The 23887-nt window shown below is 36.8% G+C and overlaps 1 protein-coding gene across 1 annotated transcript in view; it reads left to right on the top strand.

Moving 5' to 3' along the window:
• The window catches only part of LOC138705929 (forkhead box protein L2-like), a 196982-nt gene extending 184684 nt beyond the window's left edge, over positions 1-12298 (top strand). The window contains exons 8-9 of the mRNA XM_069834719.1: positions 1708-1854; positions 4267-12298. Of these exons, the coding sequence (XP_069690820.1) occupies positions 1708-1854; positions 4267-4367 (248 nt within the window). The 3' untranslated portion in view covers positions 4368-12298. The remainder of the gene's footprint in view (positions 1-1707; positions 1855-4266) is intronic.
• The last annotated feature ends 11589 nt before the right edge of the window (positions 12299-23887 follow it).

Genomic DNA, 23887 nt, shown 5'->3' on the forward strand with positions numbered 1-23887 from the left:
CGAGGTATATGATTGAATATATATATATATATAGAGAGAGAGAGAGAGAGAGAGAGAGTGTGTGTGTGTGTGTGTGTGTGTGTGTGTGTGTGTGTGTGTGTGTGTGTGTGTGTGTGTGTGTGTGTGTGTGTGTGTGTGTGTGTGTGTGTGTGTGTGTGTGTGTGTGTGTGTGTGTGTGTGTGTGTGTGTGTGTGTGTGTGTGTGTGTGTGTGTGTGTGTGTGTGTGTGTGTGTGTGTGTGTGTGTGTGTGTGTGTGTGTGTGTGTGTGTGTGTGTGTGTGTGTGTGTGTGTGTGTGTGTGTGTGTGTGTGTGTGTGTGTGTGTGTGTGTGTGTGTGTGTGTGTGTGTGTGTGTGTGTGTGTGTGTGTGTGTGTGTGTGTGTGTGTGTGTGTGTGTGTGTGTGTGTGTGTGTGTGTGTGTGTGTGTGTGTGTGTGTGTGTGTGTGTGTGTGTGTGTGTGTGTGTGTGTGTGTGTGTGTGTGTGTGTGTGTGTGTGTGTGTGTGTGTGTGTGTGTGTGTGTGTGTGTGTGTGTGTGTGTGTGTGTGTGTGTGTGTGTGTGTGTGTGTGTGTGTGTGTGTGTGTGTGTGTGTGTGTGTGTGTGTGTGTGTGTGTGTGTGTGTGTGTGTGTGTGTGTGTGTGTGTGTGTGTGTGTGTGTGTGTGTGTGTGTGTGTGTGTGTGTTTTTTTTTTTTTTTTGTTTGTTTGTTAAATAAGAGCCTACATGTGAAATATCACATCTCCAGAAAAGGCGGGCCATTTTGACCAAATATTTTGACTGTACAGTACATAACATCCACCAAAACCATGTCGGCAACATATTGTCATCTTATTTACCCACAAAGATTGAACTTTTACTAGACACTGAAGTCTACTGAAAATTTACCCGTATTTGAAAAATCGAAAAGAATTAGTTATCTTTTGAACTACTGTAATAACTAAAATTAGCGTAATTGAATGTGTATATATTACGCCATTTGTGTGTGACATTATTTCAAATCAATCCTGAGCCACCGGCATAGCTCGGTCGGCTAAGGCGCTTGCCTGCCGATCCAGAGTTGCGCTTGGGCGCGAATTCGATTCCCCTAAGGCGCTTGCCTGCCGATCCAGAGTTGCGCTTGGGCGCGAATTCGATTCCCGTTTGGGTTGATAACCTGGTTGATTTTTTTCCGATGTTTCCCCAACCGTAAGGCAAATATCGTGTAATCTATGGCGAATCCTCGGCCTTATCTCGCCAAATATTTCGCTATCAACCAATTTCATCGACACTAAGACTCGTAGTTGATACAGCATCGTTAAATAACCAACTAAAAAAATCAATCCTCAGCAAACATAAGAAATGTTTGTATTTCTGAATTGTGATTTACCGAAGAAATGTTTTCCGTTCTAAGAGACTAAATTTGTTTTTGTTAATTGATGTCCAGTTGATAGAACTGAGATTTGTTTGAAGAAGAAGAAAAGACCCCTGATTCACTAAATATGACAGATTTTTGTTTTCTAGTATCAACGTTGAATGAATATTGCAGGTAGAGATTCCTTGTGAGTGAGAATTTTGTGGCTGCAAAAGAAAGAAATTAAATTACAATGCTCTGATATTGGGCAATTTAGTAATTGCTACGAGTATTTTAACTGTTGCATGTAATGCATATAGCCTAAGCAATACTGTATGAACCATTCAATGTTTTGCTCCTTTCTTTCTGTTATCACGATAGTGACAACGTGCTCAATGACAGGTGCAGGTTCAACCTCAGCGCCAGGATTTGGATCCGGATTCTCCCCGTGTAGTCGTCGTCACGACGCCGCCACTGCCGCTGCAGTCGTTGCTGCAGACGCCATGCGGTACCCCTATTGGCCAGACGGTGAGTACTGAATTGGAATGAAGTTTAGGTAGGCCGCGATTCTGGTCAGCTTTGAGCTCGGTTGGCGAGACAGAATTGTCGCGGGAAATGCCGCGTCGGCCGGGATGCGCTGGGCAGAGCCCGCAACTGTACGGCCCGGAGAAGGCGAACTGACGGGAGATGAACGCGCCGTGGCCGCGAAACGGTCGCTGTTGAACTCCGCGTTATTGCTGCTCAGAAAAATTCCTGTTAGGTGTCGTCAAGGCTGTTGGTTTCAGCCGATAATAAAATGTCTTCAGGATGGAAATCGTTAGCCATATGCACTTTTTTCATTTGAAGTTGAGTGGCTGGTCAGATATGAAGCCCCTTTGTGTGCCGGAGGTTATGTTATAGAACTGCATAACTTTACACTTATCATAGCTTAGAAGCACGTCGCCAAACTTCATAACTTCTCTTGTTCAATTCAGGAATTGCTGTTGAGTCGATGTACGCACATAGCTTCTTTTCTTAGAAATTAGAAAACACGTCATTTGGGGATGGTCTTCTCTCTCATTATCCCTTTCAAACTTCTGTCAATAGTTAAGACGTATGGTTTATAGGTCTGTTATTCGCCCCAACCGTTAGATGCGACACTCTGGGCTGAAAAAAATAAAAAGGGAATATACAGTAACTAAGAACTAGGCCTATAGTAAACAAGACCCGTCTTCAATCCCTCTCATAATTCCAACTTTAAATAGCGTGGAGCTCATTACTTCCCTTCTTAGGAGCAACAGTAATTTCTGGATTCATGCTACTACAGTTTCAGTTGAGTGAAGTTACAGTGAACATTTTCTACTCAAGACAACTAATTAAATTATCTGTTCTTCCAAAAGTATTGTGTTGAATAAAATTCTAATACTGTTCTTTTCAACTGTGTAATTTTCACGTTTGTAAGAATACTACACTAAATTGTCGAATTAAGATTTTAAGTTTATTTCAAATACAGGAGATTATTTTCAATGTGGTAACATGTTTCTCTTACATAACATATTTCTTAATCTGTAGTAGTCTTATTTCCTCTATTTAATTCAGCTGTGATCAAAACTCGAGCTGCAGTGATTACATGCGACACAGCCTGTGAAGTAAGGAGACGGAGGAAAGGTACTTGGCATGAAAACTACAACCAGTGGTGGTTCCTGATCTTGATCAATTCCACTGATAAAAATCTCAAGCTTGCTGTATCAGTAATGTCATTGCTGTCATCAAGAGCCAGGGAATGATATACTTTTTTTTTTACCTTCCTCTTGAATATAATCAGGAATTTTCTGAATTCTTCTCTCGATACTTGGTCGAGAAATTCGTAGTTTTTCAAAATTAAAAACTTCTTATGGGCGAGTTATTTAAGCTATTTTAATCATTCTTTTGAGAAATTCTGTTCTATTAAAAGACTTTAAAGCACGAGATATTTCAAACCCCATTAGGTAGCTGACTTTCTTACATTTATTTATCTCATCTCTCTCTTCCTGGCTATGATTTAAGACATGTCAATTCCTGGCCTTTAACAGTTCGTTGGCACATAATATTGAATTAGTTTTTCTATACAATATTATTATTAAATGAATAACTAATAAATAGTTACCCTAATCTAAAGATTAAGAAGATTAAAATTGAGATAAAACCTAATAATTATGTCCTTCTAGGGAGAAGATCTAAAAATATCAATATTCATGCACGTACAGAAGAATTATAGAAACACATACTTAGAGGTCAATAATAATAATAATAATAATAATAATAATAATACATTATTCAGCGTGGCAATTAATGTTTTTATATACTCCTAATTGAACCGTTGTGCAAAGTAAACATATTAGGCATATATTTTGTTCGACAGAACAACAAAAAAAGTTCTCATTCTTTACGAAACCACCTCTTACTGCTTGTAGAGACAGAGTTTGTAGAGCGACATGATACCGCCACTGCTTGCCTTTAGTACGTGAATGAAAAAAACAGCAATGTACAGAAAACTCCTCGTATCCGTTTGAATGTCTGTGATTACGCGATGTAATCACGTCACCCGCTTTGATCACCGCTGATTTAATTGAAGAAATAAGTCCCAACATTATGGAACAAATTCTGTACCGTGCACAGTGTACTTGTACTGTATTGCTCCCATCGGAGTTACGAACATATCTGTAGTGGCGCGTCCAAGACATACATTCTCCTGCAGTAGCGTGTGCACTTGTGTTATGTAGTATTATAGTACTGTCATTTTTTTTAGAATGTTTGCAACAAATCTGACATTTGTCAAATGAACGTCGTTTGGATAGCAAAATTACATGCATAACCACAATTATATTTCGTTTTATGTTATTACAACCGTACTTCTCCTTACATAAACATGCTGGTCACAGCCTGGCATGTTAGATTGAATGCGATTTTCAATTGTTTCAGTTATGGTGAACGATGCATCAGGTGTCGCCACGTCGGCCGCAGGAACGTTTACTGGAGTGGACTTCAGTATCACTAGTTCAAGACCAAAATGCTTTATGTGAACAATAATCAGTCAATCGGATTAGCCAGCGAAATCATAAATTATGAATGTGTTGAAAGGTCGGATGTGTCTACGAACTTCATATTCTATTTTATATCCTTTATTTTGTTTATAATATCGTTGACTTCCTAGTAAATGTGATAAATTTATCAGCAATAGAGAGAAGAAATCGACACCAATAGTCGGCTGAATTTAGTTGTGGATATATAGACCTATTTCCTTTATTTATTTCTTCATCCTGTTTGAACTTCTCGGTCATTAAATTCGTTTACTAGACTTTACGTCAACTTCACAGCATTATTGTTCTTTGAATTCAGTTCCATTTGAAATGGCATAGAGATACTGAGTTACAAGAATCTAAGTGATACTCGGCCAAGAAGGTACCTACTAATGTAAATATCTTCGTTCTGAGAACGAATATTAACTCCAATTCCGTTCATTGGTTCGTCTTTCGTTGGTTTTGGGGTATATAACTTCTCATAGTTCAGCCTTTTGCCCTTTCAGATAGATGCATTTAATTAGAAACAAAAAGAATATTGTACATTTATAAATCAGTCAAAATAATCAGATAGACCATTATATTGTGTGTTTGTCAAACTGGTACTGTGGAAAGATCTCAACAGATGGCTGCCTCTTTTAGAAATATAATAATACCCACATGCACTAAAAACATTTTTTAACAATATCGGAATAAATAAATTCATACGTACATATATACATACTGAATACATGAGTCACTAAATTAAACTGCTTCTCTAATAATATGAGAACTGAGAAATCATTCCGTCTTTTTAAATCAGTGAGTACAAAATTATGTAATCTAGTACAATACAAGAACGGCATCAGCAGGAAAGTTTCGGTTGGCTAATGACCGCCATTCGCCTTTCTGCACCCCTTTGGTTAACCCCTGACCCTGCCCACACCCCGCACCACACATGAAGGAAGGTATATTGAAAGTGCAGCTGAAACTTGTTTGAGAACATTTCTAACTCAGTTTATTCATTATTATAACTGTTAAGTTAAATTAATTATAAAATTTCTCCTTGCAATTAGGTGTCAAAAATGTGAAAGATGTTTAATATTAGGCCTAGACCATTAGACAATTTTACAGGAACGATAAGATTAAAAACAGTTATCGTGAACAAATTGCAAGTAAACAATACTTATAAATATAATTACAGACTAGGTAGTAGACTTTAATAAATATAGGTGAAAACATAATACAGGCATAAGTTATACGAAGATAAAAGACGATCATTTTTATTGCTAAAGTACAGTCTGCAGATGTTATGCCTCCAAGCCGTTGATTGCCCTTGTATCTTGTATACATCAACTTTTTTTAAATGTTCCTACAGCCAAAAGTTGTAAGAGATTGAGTTCAGTGGCTGTGCAAGAAAATTGACTGGTCTTCATAAACCTTTGCAAATAGCTTCTTCTACCCTTAGAGAAAGGTGTAAAAACATGTGAGAAGTCTCGTCCTTCACTCTAGATGCAGTTTAGCGTTACATTATTGATTATTACCATCAAATAAAAAAGTCTGTAACTTTTAGGGCAGCATTTCTCAAGCGAGTTATAAATGATTCTTATACTGTACCACAAAATGTTCATAAAAAGCCACGAAAATATTAATCAATTTATTTAATTTTTAGAGGATACTATGACATGTTCACAAAAAAAACCGAAAATATGAATAAATAATTATTCAATTTTTAGAGAATATTATGAAATGTTCACAAAAACCATGAAAATAGAATCAATAATAACACGAAACATCGCCAATAATAATAATAATAATAATAATAATAATAATAATAATAATAATTTTCTGTTCAGATACATCCAGCCTAAATGGCAAATGTCAGTGCTTTATTTGTCGAATCGTTTTTATTTATTTTATCTTCAGCTTTTTTTATTTCTCTATTTTTATCTATATAATATGGTGTTCAAATGAAAACTGAATATTACGCTAGCCAATAATATCAGTGCGTCTTAATAATAATAATAATACTAATAATAATAATAATAATAATAATAATAATAAACTGGGAACGACAGCTCATAGAGGACCAACATACTTCAGCAGCAAAGCGAACAGTTTTCCAACTAGAACGATAGTATCGTGTGGTTAGCACGATGATTCCCCTAGTCGTTATAGCTAGCTCGTGGAACCGGATTTCGCTACCTACCATAGTTCCCCAAATTCATCACGATGCTGGGTGGGCACCGGTCGAAATCTCATAAGAATATTCCTTCCTCATGAAGACTCGAACCAGCACGCATTCCTTATCGCGAATCCAGGCACGACGCTACGGCGCGGGACATGATAATTAATTAGTAGGCCTAATAATGATTGTCATTAGAAAATTTGTCATCACCAGTAAATCAATTTCAGTAACAATAATTATAATGATGTGGAGAACAAGAGTGAAGGATTGCTCTCTTTGTGTAAGTGTATTAAACCGAATGCTCCCCAAATACTGTACCACAAGCGAGTTAAAGTTTCAGGGGTCTTAGGCGTGCGGGGTTAAGTTGTTGATATTATTCATCTTCACACGCGAGTTCACGCTCATATCTGACGTAACTACCCGTTTAAGGACATTTGATTGGATAGTATTGATCTGTAAAACTCTACGTACAGCGATTTCACATGCACGAGGGCGCATGTTTTTAAACTGTCATTATTCTCCTGCTTCTTATATTTCGCTCCAGTAATGCTCGCCAAATTCCTACACTGGGTTTTCTCCTGTTTGGTGGACAGTAAAAGTGTTGGTGGCTCCAGGGAATAAAAAAGAATCAGTTTCAAGTTACACGAAATATTTGTGCAATAAATTCAATTCTTTGACTCGAAGATATTAGAAATGGACACATACTGTATTTACTAAATTACGTGACTAACATTTGAATTGATTTACCAGAGAGATTGTCTTACCACCGGCGTGGCTCAGTCGGTTAAGGCACTTGCCTGCCGGTCTGAAGTTGCGCTCGGACGCGGGTTCGATCCCCGCTTGGGCTGATTACCTGGTTGTTTTTTCCGAGGTTTTCCCCAACCGTAAGGTGAATGCCAGGTAATCTATGGCGAATCCTCGCCCTCATCTCGCCAAATACCATCTCGCTATCACCAATCTCATCGACGTTAATAACTTTGTAGTTGATACAGCGTCGCTAAATAACCAAGTAAACACATTGTGTTGGACAAGGGAATTTACTTGTGAGTGATTTTCGAATCTTTTCATCTCGATTTCTACTGGTCTCCTTCTTGTGCGTAGTCTTCAACCTATCTTCACTTCCATTCAATTCGTGTAATTTTCTCTACGCCAGAATCCTTCATTGGTAATAATACAGGGTCCTCCATTAGGAACGCGACTGAACTCGTGTTACCGGTGAAAAGGAGCCGCGCTATATAACGGCCGTGCGGGCCGCGGGGTGCAGTCGCGTTCCTAACGGAAGATTCTGTATCTCATTTAATTCTTTCCTTTCTCTATCTCTTGTACTGTGAGATTGGACGTAGTCCCAATAGAATTTTTTGGGGAACGCAATTTCTTATACTCTTTGGACGTCTGCGGTTTATTTTCTCTTATTTCACCATATCGTAGCACTACGATAGTTTCTCCGTAATTTCTTTAATATGTTTACAATTTATCTCTTTAATTGGGACTATGGGACTTTTTATACACAATCATTTTTAGAAATCTAATTTCGTCCTATACCTACTATTCTTTCCAACTGTGTTAAGCTTGTATTTAAGTATTATGTTACATTACCAGTTTGCTGTTAATTTCAATTTCAGTTTAATTTCCTCATAAAACTTTGTATCCGCAAATTCAGCTCACTCAGTTTCGCTGCTAGGCCTACATTATGTTCTGATCCTGGCTTTTATTGTTCATAACTTGCTGCAGTGAAAAAGACGAAGATACTGACAGCACTTCATAAAACTTCGCCAGTGCCTTTTATTTTCGGTCCATAATAAAAGTCTTCGTTGCTCTTTTTTTTTTCAGCAATATATCGGAGTTAAACAGGCCTGCGCAGTATTGAAATCACGAAACTTTCAACTTTGTTGAAGTTACAGAATAACGTATTTAAATGTCGCACACAGATGTTTAGAAATGTTCCACAAATCCCTGCCATCGGTGTTTGAATGCATCTAAATGTTCTAATTTTTTTTTTAAAAGAACAGTTAATGTGTAGGCCTATTTTTATTTAGAGATCGAAAAATTGGACGATGATAGTCATATTTTCAAATGTGGTTTTATGTTAGTTTCTGTAGCTACTATTCGAAAAAAACAAGATTCCATTCTCTAATGGAGAACTTATATATGAGTGCTTGGTATCGGCCAGTTCCTCTACAGAGAACGTTCGATCGCCATACGAGGGAAAGTTAGCCGAACAGGACGGAGGACGAGAAAGACGTAGGGCCTAATAGTGTAGTCATGTTGAGCGTTAAACCCATAAATCAGGCACAATCTATGCTTCGAAATGAATTTAACAAAGCCGAAAGAAACCTTTGAGAATCCCTAATAAAGATGTAATGATATTTCGTCTTTCTTTTCTGAACAAAATTTAGTGTAGGCAACTGAAATTTTTTTTCAGTTTACTTATTAAACAAACACAACAGTCATAATTCTCACATGATTTTCTCACTCTCTCTTTCTTGAGCGTAAATATTGTGCTGCATTGTGTTTAGACAAGACTACGATATTTCGTAGAATGTTTTTGTTTGCGATTTCCCCGTGTCATAACTGTAGACAATAGCTTTCTCAACCGAGGTCTCTGGTTGGCAAGGAGTCGCGACAGATTGAGTTGCGTGGTGGCAGTGCCATACATTACTCTGGCGTCGTGTAAACAAACTAGCGACATGGCCGCTCTCTCTGCGACGACATACGACTCGACAGGTGTGTGTGTGTCTGTCTGTCCGTCCCAAGCCAGCCTTACACTAGATTAAATTATTTCTAGGAAGACCCTTTTACTTTGTGATTTCGTACTTATTAGTGTTGCCAACTTTAAAAATTTAGTAGACCTATCGGCGACAAACGTAAATCCGATGAACTAAGTTTAAAGCGTTATTTATATCGTCTAGCTATTTTTCTCTGAGGTATAAAGTATGGAAACATATTTCATCATGTTTCAGCGTATCTGACTGTAGTGGAGAGGAAAAAATAAACCAGCTCAAGACAGTGTTATGAAGTATTTCTGGTAGAATTTCCAAGAATTTTAAAACGTTTTTAGAGACTTCAATGACATTTAATACATTCAATCAATATAGCCTACTGTATTTACACCGACACTGACATACGAATAAGTCAATATTATTAATCTTTCTATATGATAGTCTCGGATTTAACCATGTCTTATAAATTGAATGGTTTGAAAATGATCAAACTTACCATTCGCCTTAGTTTAATCTATGTTTGCAAATTAATGTCCCGTGTCGTAGCTGCGTGGTCTAGGACATATTTTCTCGCGAGATTTCGGTCAATGCATGAAGTCGGTGCCCACCCAACATCGTGATGAATTTGGGGAGCCACAGTAAATAGTGAAACCCTTTTTCGCGAACCAGCTAAAACAGTTGGGGGGGGGGCATCATCGTGCCAAACACGTTACCCTATATTGGTTTATTGGTGGTTCACCTCTGCTGGCAGGTCTTGGCACTGCATGGGCTGTCGCGCAAAGATTATTTTTTTAATTAGTCCTTTTTCAAAATGACAGTAATGAATTTAAATCATATTTTGTAGATGGCGTTGTTTCAAGATACTGTATTTTGTGGGATATTTGTTTGATACACAACTTTCGATGAACCACTTGCATTTTTCTGAATTCTTATTAGTGCAATTTTTTTTTTACAATTTTTAATGTAGGCCTCTTCGTTATCTTTGTATCATTACGGTTACCTAATTGAATATACAGTTTTATGAAATTAAGACTATGTTAATTGCCCTAATTCAGATTTCGTTTTTAACAAGGATAGATGTTTTAAATGGATTTTTGTTTTAACAGTAGGCACACAGAATCGATAGTCTTGAAGGTCATTAAAGCTGCATCTACACGATTTAATTTTCCATGCGTATACGCATGCAATCTGGGAAGAATATTGAAAGAATCAATTGAATGTACGCTTACATAAAAGGTGGCTTCTCCAAAAGAGCAAGTTTCCAGGAGAAGGTTAAAACTGATTTGTAGTCACATATCTTATTGCACAACTTTTTTATTACAACATGTCAATAGACAATGGTAATGCCTGCATTTCTGAGGTATTATAAACAATGAATTTCATTTGCATTAAGTACAAATATAAATCAGTTTTAACCTTCTGAAAACTTACCCTTTTGGAAAAGTCACCTTCTTGCATGCGCACATTCAATTAAAACGCGCGTTCAATTAAGATGCATAAAGTTTTTGTATCTCCATGGTGTGCCGTTTTGAACGTCATCTTCATCACGTACTGTGGGAGCTCACGAGATCAGCCCTGGTAGGAATGTGACGTATGCCAATCCTACATGCAGGCAACAGCCAGCGTAACGTCACTCGTTCTCGCAGAAAACGACGTAATGACACACTGCTGACTACATTAACTAACCAACGTGAATACATTCGATCAACTTTTAAAATATAAATATTAGTTTCAACTTATACAACACACCGACACAGAGCTAGTCTCAAACTATCTGATATTTTCAGTCACGGTATAAGTAAAACATCATGGCGACAGTGATGTCATCTGTTTAGTGTCATAAGGCTCATAACAACTTATCTCTTGTCAGTTCTAGGAAGAGCGGTGCTTCATTCATCAATACCTCCCCGCAACGCACCTAATTAAAATAGGTACACCTTACAGAGACTTTCTCGTAAGCTCCCCACAGTATACATATTAATTAATATTAAATATCAATATTGCATGCATTGCTTGAATGCGTAAAGTTTAAAGAAAAGTTGAACCATCTACAGTAGATGCACCTTTAGGCCATCTTGCGTTATTTGAGGAATCCTCCATCATTCCTGATCACCTGAGAATATCAGCTCCTCGCAAATTGGAATCGTATATTTTAATGAACAGTTCTATCAATTTCTCCATATTTTCTGACTACTATGTGCGTTTTTAACTGTACCCATTTACACTAAACTTGGCACGGAATTGGAGTTGATAGTGGAGAAGACTATAAAGACTCGAAATGCGTCTGATGTGAAGAGAAATAAGGTTAGGAATGACAGGGAAGCTTTGAAACACGGATGCAACCGTTCCTGAAAGTGTAATTTCTTCTTATCTAAGAATGGCGTCAATTTTTGTAATTGAAGGGGGACGATGTATCAGAAAATATAATGTTAATCAGATGAAAGGCCTGCACGGCCTCTCTAATGATGAGCATTATTCTAATAAAAACACTATTAACTGAATTCTGTAGTAGCCTGCATGTACATGAAACTTTTCCGAGACAATTGAAATGTCTGCTTGAACCTCCAGATGTAAAAGTATAAAGAACAACTGTTTTGGGCTGTGAACCTTCCTACGTTTATAAATTATTTGAGTGTTGTACGTTTATCGGACAAAACTATTGTAAATACGTGAATTTATTGACCGATTTTCTAATGTTTTTGGACATGCATATATTTATTTACCATTTAAATATGTATAGTTACACACCTTTAAAGATGAGTTACAAAATTATACATTTTTGTTGAGCAATGTCAGAAGACAAGAAAAGCTGTGACTTTTTTTATGAAGTAAACACACAGCTTGCGACAACCGCCTTGACCTTATCTTTTGACAGTTCTCAATTTTTTTTTTCCGCATTATATCATTTCAATAGTAGCAGTAGCAGCAGCAGCAGCAGTATTCTGTAGCCTACGTGTTCACGTTTTTTTTGTCGTAACTGGTTCATGGGTGACGGTGTGAGTTATTCCGCATTAAGTGTAGATGGCGTAGGGCCTACAGTAGTGGATATGCAGGGTTCAGAAAACATAGTCCTTGTTTATCACTGCACTAGAACCGAGTTTCCTCAGTTTTCAATATACAGAGTGTTAATGAATGATGTAGTGTAAATTGAAGGGGTTGTAGAAGGCGAAGAAATGAACACTTTTCATTAAGCAACTGTGATCGGAAATAAGTAATGGCGAAGTAAATTTTTAAAAAGAAACCAAGGCTGTAGATTTTTAGTTATACAAGTCTGCAAAGCGTTACAGCAAATGTATTGCTGTCTTATGTTGGTTCTGTACAGTACGATTATTTAGTCCTGACAGTCGCCGGAGATGTGCGTCTGGGTCAAGCGAGTCCATTTAGTTACGCCAAGGGGCGTTTGGGGTTAGTCACTCGCTTGCCTTCGGAGCGATCGGATGTCATGCGTGCGGTAGAGCAGTATGTTTCTAGTACAGTCATGCTGTACTGTATTCCTTTACCGACCGCTCGCCCTTAACTCTACTCCGGAGCTCTTCCCACTACTCCTATTACTTCCCCTCTTTCGCGTCGCTGAGCTGTCAGGACTAAATAATCGGTCTGTACAGCGAACCACAGTCTGCCACTTTCCACTCCACACACTTTGATCTTTGTAGTCTTAAAGGCTGAATTCTCTTTCCCGCTTCGCCTTGTTTACACCTTCATTTTATGATATTCCATCTTATTGGTCTCTCTAGTCTCTTCCAGTCGGGATTTTCTCTTATATAATTACAAAATACAAATACAAATTGGGGGAGACAAAGCGACTAATCTTTAGCACTTAACATTGTTGTCAAAACTTTCTGAGTTTATGGCGTAAGAATTGGACGATATATTTTGAAAGCGTAATAATAGGACCACAAAAAAAAATGAAACTGGTTTACCATGAGGTTGTGTGTTTGGTAGCGAATTATTTAAGGATCAGAGTATAGACTTACTGTTAGTAGGTGTTCTTCCGAAGTTATAACGCAATAAATAAGTGCGCTAGTTCTGAAATTGAGTCGGAACACACAAAATCCTGGTAATCAATTCTTTAAATTTGAAAACCTAGGAAGTGGAGACATAATTTGACTGCCATGGTAAACAAACTGAAAACAGTCTTCATACTTATTGTTACTGATAATTATGGCTGTCGACGTAATTTTTGTGGCCAGAATTCCGATGTGATTTGTGCGCATGTTAATCTGTAAGTCTTCATAAGGTCCTTACTCAGTACCTTCTCTCAAGTTGCTCAGTCGCACAGCCTGAAAGACTCTCGCGCAAATACAGTTGTCGCTTAGCAGTAATTTTATGTTGAGAACTCTCCTGGAAATACTTGAGAAGCGTTGCGATTTCGTGTAAAGATCTGCTTGAAACAGTAACATATTAAACAATTGAGGCAATCATTGTCCCTAATGAATTAATTTGTTCAGTAAGAGTTTTCACTCTAATGAATTAGTCGAAACTAAATTTCTTTAGAGTAAAAACTCTTAGTGAACAAATTAATGTAGGTTCTCTGAAAAGCACAATATAGTAATTATAATTGTGCAAGCCAACTATATAATGTACAGCATAAGCTGATTACCACCAAATTTAAATCATATTAGAATATCTAAAGATGTCCGGAAATAGTTGAGATACTTTTAGGCAGGGCAGCTTGAAGATTAAATCAAGCATGCTACCAACAGTAACGATTGCAATACTCGTATACGGTACCGAAGGTAAGGCCATTTTGTTACAAGCTTGCAAGCAATGCCATATAAAATCAATTATTGAGATGTATTCTACATACACTATCTACCAAAAAGTAATTGGGCACTGTTTTTGCCCCTTTAGAACCTCGTGGTACCACCTCTTGTTGCTATAAGCAGCCACCCTGTCAGACGTGCTCTCCATTAGTTTGTATAGAATATCCACTGGAATGAGTCGCCATTCCTCTTACAACATGGCACTCAGTTGCACAATGGAAGTTGGCCGCATGTTTCGGCGGCTACTATGCAGTAGTATGCAGACAATAATGCTCACCGGTTGGACTGGCCTGCACACAGTCCTGATCTCAATCCCACTGAGCAGCTTTGGGAAGAATTGGAACGGCGATTGAGGTCTCGGTAAATGCGGGCAACCTCCATTGTGCAAATGAGTGCCATGTTGCAAGAGGAATGGCGACGCATTCCAGTGGATATCCTACACAAACTAGTGGAGAACATGAATGACAGTGGCTGGTGTGATAGCAACAAGAGGTGGTACCACAAGATTCTAAAAGGGGCAAAAACAGTGCCCAATTACTTTTTGGTAAATAGTGTATTTATATTTGTGCAATTTAAGTTAATAAAATATTCATGTTTCGTAAGACGTGTATATTCAAATACTGTACTTATAAGAAGTACGGTATTAAAGCCGACAGGTTACACAGTTATTCGTCTTACAGAAGTTTGCCATAGTTTAAATTATATTTTTAAATTGTTGTGAGATACTTATCTCTCTGCCATTCCAACCACATACTTTTCACTACTGTGCCGTTGCCGTTGCCGTTGCCGCCGCCGCCGCCGCCGCCGTCGTCGTCGTCGTCATCATAGAAACGCCCATCCACTAGCTTTGGAGGTCCGAAGCAATGCATATGATTCACTCCCTTTGGCTTCCGATATTGTCGTTTAACTGTTAATTCGTCCCCCGACAATAAGTGACACCTTTACTTAAAATATTTTATTTACACATCCATGTATTTTATAAATATCTTAAGATTTTTTAAACATTGTTTTGTTTCATTTTGTAATAATCAAATACATATCTGTGTTAATTATTGTTAATGAATGTATGTATGTAGATATATCTGTAATAATGTTCTAATGATGTAAATTATGTAGCAAGGCCCTCTTTGTGACTGTTTGACACGCACAGATCTCATATTATACTGTATAGTACCACTGGAGTAGAGATTGACCTCTAGTTACTTCCATCTATCGTAAATATTCCGTCCAGTAGGATTTTTCTCGTAAATTCTATTTCCTATATGAAGTTTTCCTGTAATAGAAACACAAACCAATGACTGTAAGATTTTTCATTGTAGTCTATTGTGTTTACACGAGAGCCTTGCATTTTGTTAATATGAGAGAGATTATACTGATCGTTACATAGTCGATCATGGAGTGATTGTTGTGATTGTGATATTGTGCGAGTAAGATATTAAATTATACAGTAAACAAATAACTGTCGTGTTTCTTTTGTCGCTTTGGTTTAATAAAATTCCCCGATCGCAGATATTCTCTGTGTCTGAATTGAACTTTCGTTCACAATAACAATCTGAAGCTTTCAATAATAACGGCCGCTCTTAAGATAATAAATGTAGGCTTCTGTATCTGCCTGCCCTACTCATGTTAATATAGGGTTACCATCCGTCCGGCAAAAGGAGGACATGCCCTCTTGTTTAAACATTTTATCCTGTCCGGCAGGTATTTAAAAAAAATTGAAATGCCCGGCATTTCGGATTTCAACTAGAATTAATATGAATATTGAATAATGTGCTATATTATGGATAGAATACTTAAACAAATGGTGAAAATCTATTAAATAATTTAACTGCTTTCAATGATTGAAGCTGGATCACATAAAAAACATAAAATATGATGACCTATTGACATGCATTGAATTCTTACAACTCTAAAAAGTCACTATTCATGATTCTAAGCTATTTCATCAATTTTATTCTGCAATGTACAAAGATATGCCAATCAAGTTAATTTGGACAAAGATTTAAGTTTAATTAAACAGTGATGCAAATTCTTCAATTCCAATAGTTCTGCGAGCACTGAAACTTTCTCAGAACTCTTAAAAATATGTCAATTCTATTTATTTATCCCAAGTCACAATGGAAGTGCTGAGAGAGTATTTTCCCTAATATCTGCTCAATGGACAAAAGAACGAAATCGCATGCTAACGGAGACAGTCAGAGGTATCATCATAGTGAAATCTAATTTCAAACACATGTCCTGTGAACAGTTCCATAGTTATTTGTTACAAAATACAAGTTGGTCCCTTCAGGCTCTTGTGCACAAAGTAGGCTCCACGGATAAGTAGGGTACAGATGTAATACTGATCCAGCAACTAGTGAGAAAACTGACTAAGGTGAGCCATTGTTTTTATCTTTAATTTTGTTCATACCAATTTTTTAAAAGTCCTCCTTTTTTCAGCAATGAACTCTTATTTTAGATTCCATGTCCTCCTATAGAATTTCTTCTCATGGTAACCCTATATTGAATTTATACAACACCTGAACTTCATGCTATTATAATTAAGGTAGATTATGTCAATTATAACCTATGGTTCTTTATTCCTGATCCTGACACAGTGAATATGAAGAAAGCCACAAGGGCATTGAGCAAAGTGCTGTAATTTAAAAAATCGTGTAATGAGTCTTTTCATGGTTCAAATGTGGCATACAAATAACACATATTCATCATGCATTTTAATAGTATTTCTTAAATAGTAATATGTTCGATTACAAATTCAGCGGATTAAATTTTCGGCATGCACCTGGAGATATCCAAGTCTCCTAAGTCAAGATTGCAGTGGGTGTCCCTTGTGTTGTAAGTGGTTGCCTTGCTGCAAGCTGGCCATATGATAAGGGAGACCCTGCACAAATACGCTTACTTGTTAAGAATTATAACAAACCAAGGGCAGTCCCTGCGGTGGTTGAGTGGTCAGACTTTCAGGCTGTCACGCAGACGTTCCGGGTTCGAGTTCCGGTCGGATCTGGGATTTTTCATTGACAAGTCCACAGTGACACTTGTTGTGGACAAGGTTGCAGTTGGGTTTTACTCGGGGTTCTTTCTTTTCTCCACATTAGGCATCTACATAATTCCGTCAACATTTCTCCATTTCGTCATCATTCCGTAGCTTTCCCTGAACGCACGGAGGGGACTGCCTAGGGACGAGTGGGGTTGTCTGCTCGAAACCTGGGTACGCGGCGAATCTTAGTGCAATCAGTTGGTGTGGATTGGGAGTGCGCTTAGCTTGTGAGTTAGTTTAATAAATCTTGAAAGGTAGCAATGCTGCGTCCCCTCTCGAAATTCAATTCAATTCAAGAGCAGAAGCCTCCACCGTTGTGGGTATGTGGATAGCGTGTTCGCTTTCCAACCAAATGGTCTGTGGCTCGATTCCCATTGTGGACAATGGATAACGTTTACTTTTCTTTCATGGGATGGGTGTTCTTTGTTAGCCTAGCGGCCCGTAATGTGTGCCTGTTAAGTGTTGGACACAGGCCTAGCTTATATCCTACCTTACACAGTATTGAGTTGTAAATCTGTAGGAAAGAAGGAGGGTAAATAGAAAGAAAGAAAGAAAGGAAGAAAGAAAAGCGAAAACGAAACTGATAAAAGTATCTAGTGCCTTTAGAAGTACGAGGAGGAGGAAAAGAAAAAAAGGATGATAGTGGTTAATGAATACATTTACATATTATATTTGCCAGCATATGCGGCTTCTCTATTATCTATGTGTTCAATATGATTCAGAATAAATTTATATCCCACCAATTACAGTAAAATAGTCACAGTAATGGATCTGGAGAGAAATAAACGACCTTAATTTGGATTAATCCACTGACAGACCACCAGTATTAATTAATGACAATTAATATATCTTCATGTCATTGATAAGAGCTCCTACCTCCTACGAGACAGACAGACAACTTTCGTAGAGCGCTTTCTGAATATTCCGGCTACTGTGTTTTCAGCTGTAATTATACAACGTAAGCAATGTTTCAAATAGTCTTACATAGAAACAAAACACATTTTAACATTCATACATGAGAACAATTTCCTATGTTTGAATTTTCATTCCCTCCAGCTTTTTCTTATGCCCTTTCAGGCGTTGGGCAAATTACTTCCGATATTTATTGGCCAGATGGCGTTGCTCGCATGAGTTGTTAAGACGCATTTCGTTATTCAGTTTTTTATGTTTCTTTCCTCGACCGAGGAAGCAATTGGAAGTTCGATATTCCTTTCTTTCCGGTCAAGCGCGGCTGTCAGTGAAGTGGCGTCCGTTATCAGTTTAATAATAAATAATTATTGTAACTATTGTATCTGTAGTCATGAATATAACAGTCCCTGATGTGTTCACATTGGATCTTATTATAGATCTGTTTGTTACATATAGATTCCATTAATACTACTTCACAAACTAAAATAGGTTACAAATATATGCATATTACCGAACGATTTTTAAAACTGTGCTCTTCATGTTTCTACTCCTGGTAGTTTTATTATGTGTAACGACCTATTACCAATTGGTAGTTTACTAAAGGCAGTTATATGTTGGATGCGTCTGTAAATAACCGGGATGAAGAGAAGAAATAATATTGGAAGAAAATACGCTGAATTCTATGAGCTTGTTCGTATGCTGTGATGCATCAAGGGTTATTTCGAGGTCCTACTTCTGGTTCCTGTTGCAGAATTCAGCAAAGGTGAGTACTGAAATACCTACTTTTTGTGATTGATGTTATTCCATATGAAGGTATTAATATTTCATTGTTTTCAGGTCACATTCACAAATAATTGTGATTAGAATATTTACTTTAATAGCACTGTGGGTTTACCATTTTGCACATATTAGTAGTACCTTCTGATCGTGGGAATCGTGCTGCACTATTTTACCATCCGTTGATGTGGTTTCTAAATATTAAGAGTTGAATATTAGGTTAGGTTTAGATAAGATGGTGTGACGTCAACAAAATAGCTCAGCAGTTATCTTACGTGCCCCCGCGCGGATCTATACTGACTGTGTACAAACAGGTTGAAACTCGTACCAGGGATGAACAAAATATTATTTTCCGTGTAATTCTCTTCTTCCTTTTTTGTTTTGATATTTTCGTTAAATAATAATGCGATAAAAATGTTTTCGTTAAACTGGAGAATTTGCTACGGTAGCTTTGAACCATGCTGTTACGGTACGACGAAATTGAGCTAAATACACAATGTCGCCAACATAAGGACATGACGGTGATCTGTGGCGTCGTTAGAAGGAGAAATTTGTTTTTTTTTTTTTTTTTTTTTTTTTCCTCTACCTGCTTCGTTCTGAACATTACTGAGAGAGAGAGAGCAGCACTGTTAGCGACAAGATGTATTTGCGTAAATATTGCGAATAGATTACGTGTCTTAGGTGAGGGTTTCTCCACAGTCTACTATATACAGTCACGAAGCTTGAGTTTTGAGGGTGCTAGAAACAATAGACTGTGACGGTACTATTTTGCATTGCCTGTAATGAGGCGATATTAGCGATCCTAGTGGTGGGTAACTATCTAATGTTTGCATATTTACTACGTATTGAACTTCGCAACTGTATCTATATACTAGACTGTGGTTTCGCCACAGGAACAGTTTTGCATTGACGCATGCGCGATCCTCATGCAGTAGCAGCGTGAGCCTTACTTGAATTTATTTTCGTGTGTATATTCCATATCAAATCTTGCTCCGGTTATACATCTTGCATATTATACGAAGGTTAGGTTTGGTTAGATTAGGTTTTTATTAACCAAGTCCACTCATGCGCTTACAGCCAAGACGATCCTTTCGATCATGGCCCTTGTGACAGTTTTTGTTTCGTAATATTGTTAAACAATGATATGATGAAAGCTGTGAATAATTTCCTGGCCGCTAAAAGTTTTCTTCGTAAAAGTCGAGATATTTTCTCTAGACCACAAATAAAACGACAACGCGGTCATAATTACGTACTTAACGCTTTGGTGAACGCTAACCGGAAATTTACTTTCCTTCATTTGAATGATATTCCCCGAAACACACCTTCCCCCCCCCCCCTTTATTTCGTTGTGATATCTTACTTTAAGATCTTACTACATCTGCATTTTCTTTTGGTGCATTCAAAACATCGCAGTTGTACTGCTTAAACCTTGCATTTGACTAATGGAGTGAATTATTTGAGAATTTATTGGCGAATTTTATTACCGTCATTTCGATTATCTTTTGTTTGACACGGCTCGGTACGGCCCGGTGACTAGTGGCCAGCGAGCAACGTCGACTACCGATGTTGGTCTACCATGCGTATTATCCAGTTGTTCCATTGTTTTAACACAAATGTTCATCATTTCATTTGTAGTAAACAGTATTTCCCATTTTGTATTACAATACGAGGAACATAACAAAACCACGCATTATGTCCTTTATTTTTATTTGATACTTACATTTATTGTCATACAAATGTATAACAAAATGTAAATTATTTAACTGAATGAATATTTTCTATTTTGTATTACATTATTAACCTAACTAACAAACAATTACTGTAAATATCACCTCACATTATTGTAGTACTTATATGAAAATCTTTTTTTTTTCTATTCAATTCAATTTATTGGGCCATTATTAATTAGACATACAGTAATAGGCTTCGTCACAGATACTTTGAAAAACATATAATACATTTGAAAAACATATATGATTGAAACAGTAAAATTCATGATTGAAACAGTAAAATTCAATTAAATGAAAACATGAAATAATTTGAAACTATTAAATTAATAAAAACACTTTACCCTTAATGCATTGTTTTTATAAAAAAAAAAAACAATTTCATACAAATTTGTATTTAAAAAGTCACTAACAGTAAAAAGGATTATTTAGTAACCAATTATAAAATCTAATTTTAAAGTTTGATAAGATTGATAACTTATAATATTGATTGCGAAACTTATTATATAATTTCATCCCCATAATATAAAAATTTGTGTTGCTCTTATGTAATCTATAGTATGGAATATTAAGAACTAAAAATTCTAAATCATAATTAATATGTATTTTTCTATATTCACTGCGTTTTATATAACTATGTTTAGAAATTTCAATACAGTACATCTTATATTTTTATTTCCTTCTGCACTGGAGAAAGGGACCCAATCTGCGGTCTTTACCATTTCAGTCTTTTGATGTGTTGGATGTTTTGGATAAAATGGTTAACAGGGAATTCAGTCTTTCTTTGTACAGCGGACCGTCCTTCAGAGGTTTCAAGGGCACTGGTTGGGACTGTGTGTATTTTGGAGTTTCCACTGATCGCAGATATGACACACCAGTAGAAGGGTATGAAGTTAGAAGGGTGAAGTGCCTAAAGTTGCTCTTGATGTGAATTAACTGCGAAAAAGTTGTATTATTGAAGTTCCTGAAGTTTTGGGCATGTTCCCAGATAGAAGACTGTGATCTTGCGTGTGCGGGTACAAGCTGTGAACTATTCTGAGGTCTCTGTGCAGTCTGACTTATTCTGATGTTAACAGTGAATTTTTATATTTTGACTTTAAAAAATACAGATGACACAAAACTTCAAAATCAATGAAACGAGAGATGTAAAATGTTGGTACCTGACGCCGACTTCAAGTACGAAACAGATGACCAGAATAAACCAAGGAGGAAAGAAAATGTGAAGCAAATACGAAGGATTAGGGAAACAGCTGGAAGTGTCTGTGATCAAGAGCATAGACAAGACTAATTGAGGAAATGCAAGAGAAAACATGGTAAGAACGAGCGAAGGCATGAAGCGACTACCAGTTATTAAGCTTAGTGATTTTGAGGACGGAACAGATAGGGCTTTTGAGATGTTTTTAAATGGCGTAATGGAGGACAGAATAGTGAGGAGAATGGAATTAGCGAGGAAGAAGAGTGCTGAAAAGTGAGTACAAGAAAGTTGGGAGTGGCAAAAATAATAGAATAGGAATAGAGAGGAAAGTGTTAAGTGTAAGAAGATAGAGTAAGAGTGTAGTAAGATATACATACAAAGATTGAATAAAAGAAAATTAAAGTGAAAAAACATCTGAACAAATGTGAAGTGGAAGAGAGAGAAATTGAAAGTGTAATTGTATTTCATGTTTTTCAATGTTGTGGATTGGGAGTAGCGTCAGAGGGGTACTATAATTGTAGGAGTTTTATAGGAATAAATATATGGAAAGAAGTAATAAAAAAGGAAATTTAGGAGTGAAGCGAAGAGAAAGAGATAAAATACGTAAATAAACAGGGGATAGAATAGTAGGAAAAAATAAGTGATCTAAGTGTTGTAAAATAGAGAAAAAGGAAATGTAAATAATTAATTTAGGAGAAAATAGTTGGAAAAGAATGATTAAGAGTAGATAAGTTTGAAAGTAGAGAAGAAAATAAATAAATAATGTGAATTATTAAGTAAAGGAACATGCAGTATTTAATAGGAAAGCGAGAAATGGAAGTGAGACAGTCTAGGTGTGAGAGAATATGATAGATTGGGAAGGATATGTAGCAAGTCAGTTAAAAGAAAAGAATAGGAAGTAATGAAGAAATACTTCGCAAATGAATATTTTAATAGAAAAGGGAATGTATTAAAGGGATGATGGATCGCAAAGCAGAAATGTGAAGGTCCACCATAACTGTGAATTGTAAAGTTGGCTGACAAATATGAAATATTTTGTGTTTTGTTAAGCTATGTCAAAACGAGTGAAATAACATTTATTACGAAAGTGCATGAGTCCAAATCAGCACTGAGGGAAACGTTATGTTATTTAAAGCTGACTGTAAGCATACATTTATAACAATCAGGCAATTTTTGCGACCCCTTTCACAGTTCGGCAAAAGTAAAAAATAAAATAAAACTATTTCACCTATTCCAATAACTTAAAATGGATTTCTTAAAAACCTAAAAATCCGGTCCCTAATTATGAGTAAAGTATATATATATATATATATATATATATATATATTCTTTTTATGGTATCGTCTACATCTCTTACAACAACATGGAATGAGCTAAATAAATAAATAAAAGAGGTTGTTAGGAGAACTTGAACCTACACCAGTCTCTGTCACCCGTCGATTCCAATCAGTGCTGTACCTTTAACCCTATAGCTATCACGCAACTCTCCAACTTGTTCTTTCTCTTCCTTCCACATTCGAATAACATGAAATGCAGAAAACGTACTCGTGTGAACGCAGCGTTGGGAACCCGTCACATGCGCTATCAAGGGTGCGCTCAGTCTTTTTTTCTGGAATTGTTCATGAGTGTAAAACATCTGCTGCTGTTACGATAATTCGAATAAATGTATTTATGGGTAATACTGCTCGATTATCAACGTCCAATAGTCGAAATATATTAAGATTTATTTCGTCTTGAGGAATTATATATGAATCGAATTCCACTTTTGCAAAATCTGAATATTAGCGACTATGTAATGTGACAATTTCAGACTCCAGGGAACTTCAAGTCAGAAGATTAACTCGAAGGATAACATAACTAAAGGCTCGTTCACAATGAAAATTAAACATAACGTAAACATTAACATAAGCACATAAACATATGCCACAAACTTAAGTAGCCAAGGCCCATTCACAATGAAAATTAAACATAACGTAAACATAACACGTGTGTGGAAACAAACATACCGAATCAACAAAACTACAGAATCTATTACATAAAAATGGAGAATTGCACAATGACTGACGATGTAGCTATTCAATTTATGTTTCTAATAACTACAATGGCATCAGTATAGGGCTTTCATTACTTGAAATCAAAGAAACGGAGATGTAAAATAATCAACTTTTCGTCATATGATTCCATGTTGCGCGCCTAGCTATCATCACGGCCAATAGATCAAAATATTG

The sequence above is a fragment of the Periplaneta americana genome, chromosome 9 (assembly GCF_040183065.1).
Source record: "Periplaneta americana isolate PAMFEO1 chromosome 9, P.americana_PAMFEO1_priV1, whole genome shotgun sequence".
Lineage (NCBI taxonomy): Eukaryota > Metazoa > Arthropoda > Insecta > Blattodea > Blattidae > Periplaneta > Periplaneta americana.